General features: G+C 50.3%; 3 protein-coding genes across 5 annotated transcripts in view; 2 read left to right on the plus strand and 1 right to left on the minus strand.

The window, feature by feature from the left end:
- Positions 1–14720, plus strand: part of LOC121419370 (protein numb homolog) — a 69932-nt gene that overhangs the window by 23940 nt on the left and 31272 nt on the right. The gene's annotated exons all lie outside the window — the stretch shown is intronic.
- LOC121419371 lies at positions 212–7460 on the minus strand. Its single transcript, XM_041613808.1, has 2 exons — positions 7433–7460; positions 212–1059 (listed from the first exon to the last, which is right to left on the minus strand). Exons 1-2 carry the CDS (start codon positions 7457–7459, stop codon positions 496–498), a joined length of 591 nt encoding a protein of 196 aa, XP_041469742.1. The 5' UTR covers position 7460; the 3' UTR covers positions 212–495.
- On the plus strand, positions 4289–7170 carry LOC121419369. The gene has a single exon (XM_041613803.1). The coding sequence runs from the start codon at positions 4341–4343 to the stop codon at positions 6990–6992; it is 2652 nt and encodes an 883-aa protein (XP_041469737.1). The 5' UTR covers positions 4289–4340; the 3' UTR covers positions 6993–7170.

The raw sequence follows: 14720 nt of genomic DNA on the forward strand, positions 1-14720 counted from the left end.
CAATTGCTGATGTGGTTTACGGTACACCATGTGGAGTGTTATAGAAGCAGTGGATAGAAGAAGAGAAGGAAGTGGATAGGCGAGAAAGTGGAGATTTGAGAATAGAGTATTCTTTCTTGAGAATAGTCCTGAAAAGGACTGTAAACCAGAAGGAATGTTGAGTGAGAACAGCTTGAGTAGTAGAGCTGATGAGGAGATGCTGGCTTGCGTCGGCGAGTAGAGATGATGAGTAGTAGAGAGACTCGACGTTTCGGACAGGTTGACTGTCCGTCTTCAGGAGTGAGTGTTCGCTCGGCGTGCGGCGGTACTTATGGCGTTCGTGCGGACGTGGGGGAAAGCTCTGGGCCGGCGGTCACGGCGGGTTGACGTCGTAGGTGGCGCTCTGTGTGTGGGTCGGCGGTTTTGGCGGGAAACGAGTGGGCGTCGTATGCGGACGTGGTGAGTAGAGGGCGGCGTGAGTTACGGCGGCGTGTGTGTGAGTCGGCGGTGTGTACATCAATGGTGGCGTTCTGTGCGTGTTGGTCGGCGGACTCGTCGGGTGAGCTTCGGCGGGAGTGAGTGGGTGGCCTGGTGTACGGATGAGGTGTTGGGTCGTCGGCGGAGGTTGTAGCGAGGTGTCGGCGGCGGTGGTGTGTGTGTCGGCGGAGTTCCTGGTTGAGTTGGTGATGCAATCAGACTGCTGTGTTGGGTAGGAGGGCTCGGTGGAGTGACGGTGGACGGCTGGTTGTTTGTGGATTGGTTAGAAGTTTGATGGTGACGTAGGATTGGGTGCCAGATGCTGTTGATGTGGAGGCCAGGGTCTTGAGGCACAGTGTTGTGTTGATGTATCTCAATGGCTTCCCTGACCCTTCTGGTATTCCAGTGCCGGATGTTGGTGATTAGGTGGCTCCTTTCCCATTCTATGCGGTGATTCTCTTGTTGTGCGTGCTTGACGATGGCGGATCGGTCCCAGTCGCTGCGTCGGTGGTGGGTCTTGTGTTCCTTGAGTCTGGTGTCGAAGTCTCGGCCGGTTTCCCCAATGTAGACTTTACCGCAGTCGCAGGGGATCTTGTAGACGCCTGGTTGTTTGTTGGATGGGTGCTTGTCCTTATGAGAGTGAAGGATGGAGTGTAGTTTTCGAGAGGATTGGTGTCTGACGAGGATGTTGGCAGAGTGAAGGATGCGTTGTAGTCGGTGTGAAGTCTTGCCGATGTAGGGTAGTACTATGGTGGCGACGGGCTTGGTTTCGGATGGGTTTTCGGTGCTGTCGGTGCTGGGTTGGTGGCTGGGTGGTTGAGTCTTGATCCTTCTTCTGGGGTAGTGGTTGATGGTGGTGAGTGCATTGGTCACGTGCTTGAGTTCTTGATGTAAGTGTGCCTTGTCGCTGAGTTGGTGGGCTCGTCTGACGAGAGTGTCGGCGACTGATTGGTGGATGGACGGGTGGTGGTGTGAGCGGAAGTTGAGGTAGCGGTCTGTGTGGGTAGGTTTTCGGTACACCTGGTGAGATGGGAATCCAGACGGTGTCTTAGTGATGAGAACGTCTAGAAATGGAATTGAGTTGTCGCGTTGGGTCTCCATGGTGAACTTGATGCTAGGGTGCTGGTTGTTGAGGTGGTTGAGAAACTGGTGAAGGTCGGGTGTGCTGTGCGGCCAGATGACAAAGGTGTCGTCGACGTAGCGGAGCCAGAGTGAAGGAGGCTTGTCCGCAGTCTTGAGTGCTTGGTGCTCAAAGTGTTCCATGAATATGTTAGCGATGATTGGTGAGAGAGGTGAACCCATGGCTGCTCCTTGTAGTTGTTTGTAGTAGTTGTTGCGCCATTTGAAGGAGTTGGAGTTGAGACAGGTGAGGAGGAGGTCATGGATCTGGTCTGGTGTGAGATTGGTTCTGGATGCTAGGTCTGAGTCGGTGATCAGGCGTTGCTTGATGATGTCACATGCTTGGTCTACAGGTACGCTGGTGAAGAGGGAGACGACATCAAAGCTGACGAGTGTGTCGGAGGGCCGGATCTTGGTTTTGGAGATGACGTCTATGAAGTGCTTGGAGTTGGTGACATGGTGCTGGGTCTGGCCTACGAGTGGTTGGAGGATGTTGGCCAGATGGCGTGCTGTGTTGTAGCAGGGTGACCCACGAGTGGAGATGATAGGGCGGAGAGGAGTGTTAGGCTTGTGTATCTTGGGTTGTCCGAATAAGATAGGTGACTTGGCTGAAGACGATCTGAGTTGGAAGTAGAGTGCCTTGGGTAGTGCATCGGATCGGTGTAGGGTCAGCAGTTGTTGGTTGATTTTCCTTTCGTTGGCCTGAGTTGGGTCTCTGTTGAGTTTGGAGTAGGTGTCCTTGTCTTGGAGAATCTCTTCGATCTTGTCATCGTATGCGTCTTGGTCCATGATAACGGTGGCGTTGCCCTTGTCAGCCTGAAGGATGTGAATGGCTTGGTTACGTCGGAGGTCCTGGATAGCAGAGCGTTCTTCTTTGGATAGGTTCTGTTTAGGTGGCTTGGCGTCGGAGAGGGCATTGGTTACCTTGAGTCTAATTGCGTTGGCAGCCTCTTTGGAGAGAAAGCGGAGCTTGGGTTCGACTTGCTGTACGATGTCGGAGAAAGGGATCTTCTTAGGAGCTACGGCGAAGTTGAGTCCGAGGGAGAGTACTTTGTGTTCGGCTTGGGTAAGTTGGTGTCGGCTAAGGTTGATTACGGTATCCTTGGTTGCTTCGGTCGAAGGTTGTTGGTTGGCTTGCGTAGGCTTGCGGGAGTAGAGTCGGTCGAACTTGTTGATTTGTTTTAGCTTGGTGGACTGGAAGGTTTTGCGAGATGTGTAGTCGTTGAATGCCTGAACTTTATCTAGATCGTCTGGTTTGAGTCGTCGGCTAAGTTGAGTTTGAGTAGAAGTGATGCTTGAGTTGAGATCGTGGAGTTGGTGTCGGGTGCGTGCGATGCGTTCGCGAGTGAGGTCTAAGCTGGCTTGGTGCAGGATGCGTTTAGCTTTCGGGGTGTCGACGGAAGATTTGAGTTGGAGTCCTGGCGGTATGATGTCGGAGTCGCGGCAGCGTTTGAGGAAGGTGAGGTGGTTGGTAAGCTTGGCTGATTTGACTACCAACCCAGCACCGACAGCACCGAAAACCCATCCGAAACCAAGCCCGTCGCCACCATAGTACTACCCTACATCGGCAAGACTTCACACCGACTACAACGCATCCTTCACTCTGCCAACATCCTCGTCAGACACCAATCCTCTCGAAAACTACACTCCATCCTTCACTCTCATAAGGACAAGCACCCATCCAACAAACAACCAGGCGTCTACAAGATCCCCTGCGACTGCGGTAAAGTCTACATTGGGGAAACCGGCCGAGACTTCGACACCAGACTCAAGGAACACAAGACCCACCACCGACGCAGCGACTGGGACCGATCCGCCATCGTCAAGCACGCACAACAAGAGAATCACCGCATAGAATGGGAAAGGAGCCACCTAATCACCAACATCCGGCACTGGAATACCAGAAGGGTCAGGGAAGCCATTGAGATACATCAACACAACACTGTGCCTCAAGACCCTGGCCTCCACATCAACAGCATCTGGCACCCAATCCTACGTCACCATCAAACTTCTAACCAATCCACAAACAACCAGCCGTCCACCGTCACTCCACCGAGCCCTCCTACCCAACACAGCAGTCTGATTGCATCACCAACTCAACCAGGAACTCCGCCGACACACACACCACCGCCGCCGACACCTCGCTACAACCTCCGCCGACGACCCAACACCTCATCCGTACACCAGGCCACCCACTCACTCCCGCCGAAGCTCACCCGACGAGTCCGCCGACCAACACGCACAGAACGCCACCATTGATGTACACACCGCCGACTCACACACACGCCGCCGTAACTCACGCCGCCCTCTACTCACCACGTCCGCATACGACGCCCACTCGTTTCCCGCCAAAACCGCCGACCCACACACAGAGCGCCACCTACGACGTCAACCCGCCGTGACCGCCGGCCCAGAGCTTTCCCCCACGTCCGCACGAACGCCATAAGTACCGCCGCACGCCGAGCGAACACTCACTCCTGAAGACGGACAGTCAACCTGTCCGAAACGTCGAGTCTCTCTACTACTCATCATCTCTACTCGCCGACGCAAGCCAGCATCTCCTCATCAGCTCTACTACTCAAGCTGTTCTCACTCAACATTCCTTCTGGTTTACAGTCCTTTTCAGGACTATTCTCAAGAAAGAATACTCTATTCTCAAATCTCCACTTTCTCGCCTATCCACTTCCTTCTCTTCTTCTATCCACTGCTTCTATAACACTCCACATGGTGTACCGTAAACCACATCAGCAATTGTACATGCCACCATGCAAACCTTCAAACAACATCTGACTCAGCTCTACGGGGAGCCTACTCAACGCACCGCCAGGCAACTTCAGCGCGACGTAGTCAAATCAGCCAAGCTTACCAACCACCTCACCTTCCTCAAACGCTGCCGCGACTCCGACATCATACCGCCAGGACTCCAACTCAAATCTTCCGTCGACACCCCGAAAGCTAAACGCATCCTGCACCAAGCCAGCTTAGACCTCACTCGCGAACGCATCGCACGCACCCGACACCAACTCCACGATCTCAACTCAAGCATCACTTCTACTCAAACTCAACTTAGCCGACGACTCAAACCAGACGATCTAGATAAAGTTCAGGCATTCAACGACTACACATCTCGCAAAACCTTCCAGTCCACCAAGCTAAAACAAATCAACAAGTTCGACCGACTCTACTCCCGCAAGCCTACGCAAGCCAACCAACAACCTTCGACCGAAGCAACCAAGGATACCGTAATCAACCTTAGCCGACACCAACTTACCCAAGCCGAACACAAAGTACTCTCCCTCGGACTCAACTTCGCCGTAGCTCCTAAGAAGATCCCTTTCTCCGACATCGTACAGCAAGTCGAACCCAAGCTCCGCTTTCTCTCCAAAGAGGCTGCCAACGCAATTAGACTCAAGGTAACCAATGCCCTCTCCGACGCCAAGCCACCTAAACAGAACCTATCCAAAGAAGAACGCTCTGCTATCCAGGACCTCCGACGTAACCAAGCCATTCACATCCTTCAGGCTGACAAGGGCAACGCCACCGTTATCATGGACCAAGACGCATACGATGACAAGATCGAAGAGATTCTCCAAGACAAGGACACCTACTCCAAACTCAACAGAGACCCAACTCAGGCCAACGAAAGGAAAATCAACCAACAACTGCTGACCCTACACCGATCCGATGCACTACCCAAGGCACTCTACTTCCAACTCAGATCGTCTTCAGCCAAGTCACCTATCTTATTCGGACAACCCAAGATACACAAGCCTAACACTCCTCTCCGCCCTATCATCTCCACTCGTGGGTCACCCTGCTACAACACAGCACGCCATCTGGCCAACATCCTCCAACCACTCGTAGGCCAGACCCAGCACCATGTCACCAACTCCAAGCACTTCATAGACGTCATCTCCAAAACCAAGATCCGGCCCTCCGACACACTCGTCAGCTTTGATGTCGTCTCCCTCTTCACCAGCGTACCTGTAGACCAAGCATGTGACATCATCAAGCAACGCCTGATCACCGACTCAGACCTAGCATCCAGAACCAATCTCACACCAGACCAGATCCATGACCTCCTCCTCACCTGTCTCAACTCCAACTCCTTCAAATGGCGCAACAACTACTACAAACAACTACAAGGAGCAGCCATGGGTTCACCTCTCTCACCAATCATCGCTAACATATTCATGGAACACTTTGAGCACCAAGCACTCAAGACTGCGGACAAGCCTCCTTCACTCTGGCTCCGCTACGTCGACGACACCTTTGTCATCTGGCCGCACAGCACACCCGACCTTCACCAGTTTCTCAACCACCTCAACAACCAGCACCCTAGCATCAAGTTCACCATGGAGACCCAACGCGACAACTCAATTCCATTTCTAGACGTTCTCATCACTAAGACACCGTCTGGATTCCCATCTCACCAGGTGTACCGAAAACCTACCCACACAGACCGCTACCTCAACTTCCGCTCACACCACCACCCGTCCATCCACCAATCAGTCGCCGACACTCTCGTCAGACGAGCCCACCAACTCAGCGACAAGGCACACTTACATCAAGAACTCAAGCACGTGACCAATGCACTCACCACCATCAACCACTACCCCAGAAGAAGGATCAAGACTCAACCACCCAGCCACCAACCCAGCACCGACAGCACCGAAAACCCATCCGAAACCAAGCCCGTCGCCACCATAGTACTACCCTACATCGGCAAGACTTCACACCGACTACAACGCATCCTTCACTCTGCCAACATCCTCGTCAGACACCAATCCTCTCGAAAACTACACTCCATCCTTCACTCTCATAAGGACAAGCACCCATCCAACAAACAACCAGGCGTCTACAAGATCCCCTGCGACTGCGGTAAAGTCTACATTGGGGAAACCGGCCGAGACTTCGACACCAGACTCAAGGAACACAAGACCCACCACCGACGCAGCGACTGGGACCGATCCGCCATCGTCAAGCACGCACAACAAGAGAATCACCGCATAGAATGGGAAAGGAGCCACCTAATCACCAACATCCGGCACTGGAATACCAGAAGGGTCAGGGAAGCCATTGAGATACATCAACACAACACTGTGCCTCAAGACCCTGGCCTCCACATCAACAGCATCTGGCACCCAATCCTACGTCACCATCAAACTTCTAACCAATCCACAAACAACCAGCCGTCCATCGTCACTCCACCGAGCCCTCCTACCCAACACAGCAGTCTGATTGCATCACCAACTCAACCAGGAACTCCGCCGACACACACACCACCGCCGCCGACACCTCGCTACAACCTCCGCCGACGACCCAACACCTCATCCGTACACCAGGCCACCCACTCACTCCCGCCGAAGCTCACCCGACGAGTCCGCCGACCAACACGCACAGAACGCCACCATTGATGTACACACCGCCGACTCACACACACGCCGCCGTAACTCACGCCGCCCTCTACTCACCACGTCCGCATACGACGCCCACTCGTTTCCCGCCAAAACCGCCGACCCACACACAGAGCGCCACCTACGACGTCAACCCGCCGTGACCGCCGGCCCAGAGCTTTCCCCCACGTCCGCACGAACGCCATAAGTACCGCCGCACGCCGAGCGAACACTCACTCCTGAAGACGGACAGTCAACCTGTCCGAAACGTCGAGTCTCTCTACTACTCATCATCTCTACTCGCCGACGCAAGCCAGCATCTCCTCATCAGCTCTACTACTCAAGCTGTTCTCACTCAACATTCCTTCTGGTTTACAGTCCTTTTCAGGACTATTCTCAAGAAAGAATACTCTATTCTCAAATCTCCACTTTCTCGCCTATCCACTTCCTTCTCTTCTTCTACCCACTGCTTCTATAACACTCCACATGGTGTACCGTAAACCACATCAACAATCGATTGTATGTTTTTAACATGAATTATGACTGAAAACTTAATTACCAAACACAGTAATAATGAAAAACGAAGGGTGTGTTCAATGTCCTCCATTCCTGGTCATAAAATTAAACATCTTTCAAATTATGATTTGGAGGAAAATTTAAACAGACATAAAAGATTTGTTTGTAAGTGCGATCAGCTCAGATTTTATGACCTTTAGCATCGGGAATGTGCCATTAAACACAGTTGAATTTGGAAACGTCTTTAAATTTGCTCTCGCAGTGGAAGCCTTTACAAGCAGGTGCAAGAATTGACCTTTCTTGTGATGGGTCAAACTGTGCATTAAAGCTACGCCAATGAAAGCGGGAAATTTAAAGACAATCTACAAATAATCACCTTTATATTTTGGACACTTAACAGTGCATCGCTGATCGTGTTTGTGTTCTGTGATTTGTAATTTTTTCAGTCACGATTTATGTTGCTTTTTAAATTCTAAAATCGACATTGAACACAACCTTTGCCAGTTAATTTGCCAGACAATTTTGTTTTTCCTGCATATTTGCATGGACATACAAAGAAATGTCAATCATTGGTTTAATAGCTAATGAATTCACTAAAATGTGAGTGTAATTGAAATGCAGTGGTAACCATTGCATCAAAGGAATGCTTGTGTCCCACATGTATGAAATAGGTCCATGACATTTGTCTGGATTTGTATTTTTAACTCACACTCCAACTTGGTGGTTTCAAAGTTCACTTCAGATGTTCCTTCATGTGTATGAACTGTCCAGACTCCAATTTAAATAGGGGGGGGGCACTAAGCATAGAAATGGACATGTACAGTATATGTGGAAAAAAATATTTCCATGCTTTTTTTTAATCAGTCACTGTTGCTTTAATAGCAAATTAATGTTTCAAGTTCAAGTAGGCCTACACATGTAAACTTATTCCATAAACATTGTCTGAACTTGGGTACTTCAGGGGGGTGGGGCAATTTTGTGTTTGTATTAAAGTTTGTGGTTAGTTGTCTGACATTCTTTTAGAGGTCAACTCTAAGGTTGAAGGGTAACCCCACACAGCACAAAGAGTTTATTTTTTTGCTTTAAGAAGGAGTAATTGATGTAAATGAAATCTTGGCTCAGATTGATGGGAGGCTTCAAGCCTTGAAGGCAGAGAGCCGGTTCAGATACATTACCTTTATAACTAAACTTGAAAAGAAATTTACCCTGGACTATCAAGGCACATGACCTTGCAGAACAAACAATGTATACATGTATGTAGATGTACATTATAAAACTGTAGGCCTATGCTATTGAGATTAAGTTAGGAATTTTTACCTCTGCCCATGCGTGATCTGAACTGATAGAAGCACTGCCCAGTTTTTCTCATTCTCTGGTTGCCATGTGTTCTGGCAAATGATTTGTGTTAATTTTCTTTAAAATTTAGTTTAAAATAATGCTTGGATGTTGATTCTAGTTGTATGGTTATGACCATGGAAGAAAATACATTTTTTTAACATGCTGACTGTCATTTTTAACATGGTCCATGTCAAATTGCCAAAATTGCTACCAATCAAAAATTAAGAAAATGCCTACATGATTATTTCTGCAAAGGTTTACCATGGTAATGTTCTTCCGGTTAATTGCTGGTTTGTTTTTTAGCGATATTTGGCTTCTTTAGTTTGTTGTGTTTTTTGTGTTCATACACAAGAATCCACTGTAATGTGTAATTATATGGTCAAAACTCTTAATTTACTTCAATAACTCCATACATCTACTTGATTTGCTAGTTCAGCCCTCTGGACTGCCATACCCGAATAGAACTCCCAAGGATTTAAAAAGCGCGAGCGCGCCCTCTCCCGTTCAGGCTTACTACCCATGATCACCGCGCAACTAGCGTCCATCTTCCTCTTTTGCTTTCGGCAAGCCACCTGTCAAGACGTGCTCAGATAAGTCTCCTAAGAGCTCAAATCTTTTTGAGCTTTGGTATATTATTTTCGCTTATCTGTGGTGCATTCTCCCTTTTAATTTCAATCTTTCCATTTGTGTGTAAGATTGTGTTCAGAATTTACACTTGGCGTGACTTTTTAGACGTGTTTTTGATGACACTTAAATTGTTTTCCTAACGTTTGAGTTCTCGTCGCGCCGCATCGCTAGCGCGTTCGCGAGGCACCGGGCTTGGCCTGCCTACGTGGCAGCAAGCTTTCACCACCTGTCATGGTTATTGTTCTTCACGTTCAAAGCGTGGTGGCTTTTGGTGCCGTTTTTGAATTAAATTCTAGACAGCCTCTACACTTTGTTGTCGAGGGTGTTATTGTTATTTCTTTTTGCAGGTTGGGATCTTCAACTCTTTTCCTTCCTTGCTTTCTGGAATTGATTTATTAAGATTTTCGATTGATTATTGATTGATTAATTCTTCAATTCTCTTTCTTTTCTGTTCTGAATAAATTTCTTAATTGATATTTTATTCACAGGCGGATCTTAAAGCTCAATTCCTTTTTCCTTCTGTTCTGAATAAATTTCTTGATTGATATTTTATTCACAGGCGGATCTTAAAGCTCAATTCCTTTTCCTTCTGTTCTGAATAAATTTCTTGATTGATATTTTATTCACAGGCGGATCCTAAAGCTCAATTCCTTTTCCTTTCTGTTCTGAATAAAATTCTTGATTAATATTTTATTCACAGACGCTTCGGGGATTGTTTAATTCGGCTTACGCAATTATACCTGATGATTGTTTGGTTATTCAATCCCCCCTAAAAAAAAAAAAAAAAAATTTTGTTCTTTACAGGTGGGGTCTCCTTCCTGTTAGAAATTTTTTTGACCTGTCCCGGAATTGTTTTCTTCGTTCAATTCCCTCTTCCCTCCTAGTCTTATATATTTTTTTATTTCGACAGGCGGGCTCTACGATTCCCTTTGAGGATTTACTGTGTCGTTCTTCCTCTTGGAATCGTTACTAGAGACGTTCCTCCTTCCTCCTGTTCTGAATTTCTTTACCTTTCCACAGGAGGTTACTTTTTTTTCCTCTTGGAAATTATCGTAAAATTTCTCTTATCTAGGAATTATTTGTCTCTCAATCCCTTTTTCTTCCTGCTCTGAAATGCTTGTTTTTGTGTTTCTTCGCAGGTGGAAACTTCGTTCTCTTCTGAACTTGCATTCATTTTTGAATTTTTGTTTCGAATTTTTCCGTCGGGCACAATAAAAGAGAATATAGTAGGGGAACCTTGTAGGAGTTTCTTTTTTCAAAATCTCCGACCTCCTTTTTATTTTCTTACAGGCAGATACCTAAACTATTCTTAGGTTCTTCTTCCTCCCTACCCCTCCCCTCTTGTTTTGTTCTGTTTGCTCAAACAAACTCCTTTTAGGAGGAGGGAAAGACCACTCCGGTCTCCACTTTTAATCTAAGCGAGATCTTTGTAAAAAAAAAAAAAAAAAAAAAAAAATTCTTGTTTTTCCTTTTTCAGGGTAGAGAGAGGTATCTTTGAATGGGACTAACACAGCCCCAGAGGACCTGGTGCCCTCCACGGGGACCGTCCCGATTGCAAGTTACAGAAGTCGGCCGCCTCCAGGCGAGCAGGAGGGACGCCGCGGTGAGCGCCCAGCGGCGGTGAGTATGAGGGTGCGTCGATCAGCATTCCGAATTTGCGGTCGGATGCTAAGAGAAGGAAGGCCGAGACTGTGGTGCCACGGTCTCGGACAAAGGAAAAAGTGGTAGCCAAGGCTTCCAAGCCTAAACTAGGTCCTGCCGCCGCAGCACCCATAGGGCTATGCGACCCACCGGCTACCGGGTCACCAGAAGTCCGGAGGGAGAGTGCGGTTCTCTCCCCCCGGCACAGGTCAGGATCTCTGCCGTATAAGTCGTCCTCCGTTGACAGCATCGGGAGAGATCGCCCAGCCCCTGACCGCGAGAGGCGTCACACAGACTGTAACCACAATCTGATCGTGACCACAATCTGACCCCGTCAGATTCGGGTGAAGTTTCGTTGTTGGCGGCCGCCCTGCCAGGGGCGGCAAATCGTAAGAGATCACCCGTGCCTCTTGTGCCTTCTTCTGCTCCGGCCACGCCGGCGGAGCCCGCAAAATAAGAAGAAGAAGAAGAGGTCGAAGGAGAGGTCGGCCAGCCCTGTTGCCATGGGCATTCCTCCTTCAGACCCTCTTATCGGTGGCCAGATGTTACAGTCATACATGTTATGCTGCTATATTCTGCTACCGCGAGAGGCGTCACACATCGGGCTGTGACCACAATCTGACCCCGTCAGATTCGGGTGAAGTTTCATTGTCGGCGGCCGCCCTGCCAGGGGCGGCAAATCGTAAGAAATCACCCGTGCCTCTCATGCCTTCTTCTGCCCCGGCCACGCCGGCGGAGCCCGCAGAAAGAGAAGAAGAAGAAGAGGTCGAAGGAGAGGTTGGCCAGCCCTGCTGCCATGGGCGTTCCTCCTTCAGACCCTTGTGTCGGTGGTCAGATGTTACAGCTATTCATGCTGCTACATTCTGCTACCGCGAGAGGCGTCACACATCAGACTGTGACCACAATCTGACCCCGTCAGATTCGGGTGAAGTTTCGTTGTTGACGGCCGCCCTGCCAGGGGCGGCAAATCGTAAGAAATCACCCGTGCCTCTTGTGCCTTCTTCTGCCCCGGCCACACCGGCGGAGGCCGCGAAGAAGAAGAGGTCGAAGGTGAGGTCGGCCAGCCCTGTTGCCATGGGCGTCCCTCCTTCAGACCCTTGTGTCGGTGGTCAGATGTCACAGCTATTCATGCTGCTACATTCTGCTTTCGAGTAGTGCGGGTTCACCCCACCCTCGACGTCTACTCACCCCGCTGATGCCCCTGAGCATCAAGCGAGACAAGTGGGCAATAACCACCAGACACCCGGGAAATCCTCGAGCGATTCTGTTAAATCGCCAGCCAGTGCACCGACTAACCGGGTGCCCCAAGATCGCGTGTGCTTTCCAGCATTTTCGTCGATCTCAGAGCACGTGTCCCAGCCGACACGCGGGGCCACCCCGGCGCTTACTGGACAACCTCCCGGTTCAGTCCATAGAGCGAGACTCCCTTTACGAGGACAACCCCTATCCCGCGGGCGACTTTTCAGTAAGCGCTCAGGCGCTGCTTGACAAGTATCTACCTCACACCTACCCTCCGAGCGGGGGTATTGATGAAGCAAGGGAGTTCATATTTTCTCGCCCCGCCTCTTCAGGCGCTCCGAGCTCAATCGGCCGAATTGGGGGTCTCGGAGAGTGACGGGGTCGCTCTAGACGAGGCGGCTCCTACGACGAGGAAGCCGCCAGCTCCGTGGGTGTAAACCCACCCCCGCTCTGCTGCTGCCCGGAAGCGCCAGGCTCCGGCGCCGCCGTCTCGAAATTTTCAAGCCTCTCGAGGCTAGCGAGAAGGCAGAGGCAGGGGGGGGGGGCGATTATTATGCAGGTACTCCCGAATTCGCCCTCTACGTCAAGCTCACATACGGCGACGACTCCTTCAGCGGTAACTCTCTCCATTCTTCCCCCTAAGCGGGCCCGTAGATTGGAGGTATGAATCTCTTACATACCGCATGCCGCACTTCTCTCGTGAGAATGTTTGGCTGCTTTGAGAGGACAACCTATCACGTCCGCGGACCGTCCGCCCAGGCGACGGGACCGTCGCTTTTCTGGCCTGAACCTCACTTTCTATTAGAAAGTAAGGGTGCCCTGTCTTACTTAGCTCCTACCCTTGCAACGCCAGAGTCAGGGCTATAGTACAGACACCCGTTCTCCAGCGATCGCCGCTGAAGAGAGGGCGACTCTGATATGAGCACCATCACCGCTCAGCGGTATGTCTCACTATCTCATAGCTCTCCGAGCTTATGAGTATGTATATCGGATCTGAATGTCACGGCGATTAAAAGTTCTCCTGTGCTTAATAATCGCTATGCCTTCACCACCCGGTGCATTATGGTTATGTTAACCTATTTGTCTCGTATTCGGGCGGCTCGTACGAACCCTGCCCGAGCTGCCATCACCGGTTGTCCCCCCGGACACCGCCGGCAGCACCCGCACCGAATACGTGGAAGGAATCAGCTTTTCATATGCTAGATATCCCTCCTGTTGACATTCACAGCTGTTCCCCGAGTCTTTCCCGGTTGGGTAAACATCATCTCGGAGGAAAGTAACCGCCGTACATCTCATGAGATTGTTGGCTATGTACGTGCGTTCAAACTTGTTTAAAGCCCCAGGATTCTCTGTCGGTATTCTATGCCTACTTTCTGGGCACACCCACCGTACCGGGTCGGCGAGTTCACACCAAACTGTACACCGCCAGACCATCGGTCGAGCTCTAACTGTCTATCTTATAGACTGCCCTCTATGTGGGTCAATCTTGCGGGCGTCTCCGCCGCTCCCTCCTTGTGCGGAGTGGTCTACGGTGGATGTCTTTACCGTGCCCGTTAGTCGAATCGGCTTCTTTCTTAGAAATTTTTTCACGGCACACTCGAGTCGCCCCGCATGCTGCTTTCATCCTCCTTCCATGCAAGGCATGTGGCCAGGGTCACCGCACGACCGAGGATGATGTAACAGTGGACGGATGTATGCTTATGCCTTCCTAACCACGATCACTACGACCCGCCTTCTCTCGGGCCGACTGTGGATGAGCCTCTCCATGTAAGTGATTTACTTCACTGGAGTTCTTCTTTTAGAAATTTAGATTCTCATCCCCCGCTGCTTAGGGCGTCATTTTTGCCGCCCCCCCCCCCCGCAGCTTTTTGGAGCTCCTTATCTTACCGATATCGGACTGTTCCACGCTGCCGCAACCGGCGCCGGCGGTGCTCGCTCTTACGATCACCTGAGAAACAGGCCTTGTGACTGTTTTCATAAACAACTGGTTCTCACCGCAGACTGATGGAAATTTTGTGATTACTTCCTCAAGTCTCCCTCGCTTGTTTCTTCAAGCGAGGACTTCGACACTCTTAGCCAGTTTCCGTCCCTAACTTGATAGGACAGGGCCGTTGCTACCTCATTCGATTCCGTTGGGAATGTAACGGTTGAGGTATCATATCTGGCGATGTCTGTTCGTTTAGAGCATCTCTTGATGGTCGTTTACACGTAATATCGTGACAGATTTTTTTTCGCCAGCTCCCTCTGGCGTACACTTGCTGCTGCTAGGGATTCCCCCGCCCAGCGGACAGCCATCGCAGCCTAGCCTCACGGGCTCTCTCGGCGATGGTGGCTTGAGCCAAGCCACCTCTTCCACCGCGGGCACTGCACCCTCAGATGGGTGCTTCA

The sequence above is a fragment of the Lytechinus variegatus genome, chromosome 7 (genome assembly GCF_018143015.1).
Source record: "Lytechinus variegatus isolate NC3 chromosome 7, Lvar_3.0, whole genome shotgun sequence".
Taxonomy (NCBI): Eukaryota; Metazoa; Echinodermata; class Echinoidea; order Temnopleuroida; family Toxopneustidae; genus Lytechinus; species Lytechinus variegatus.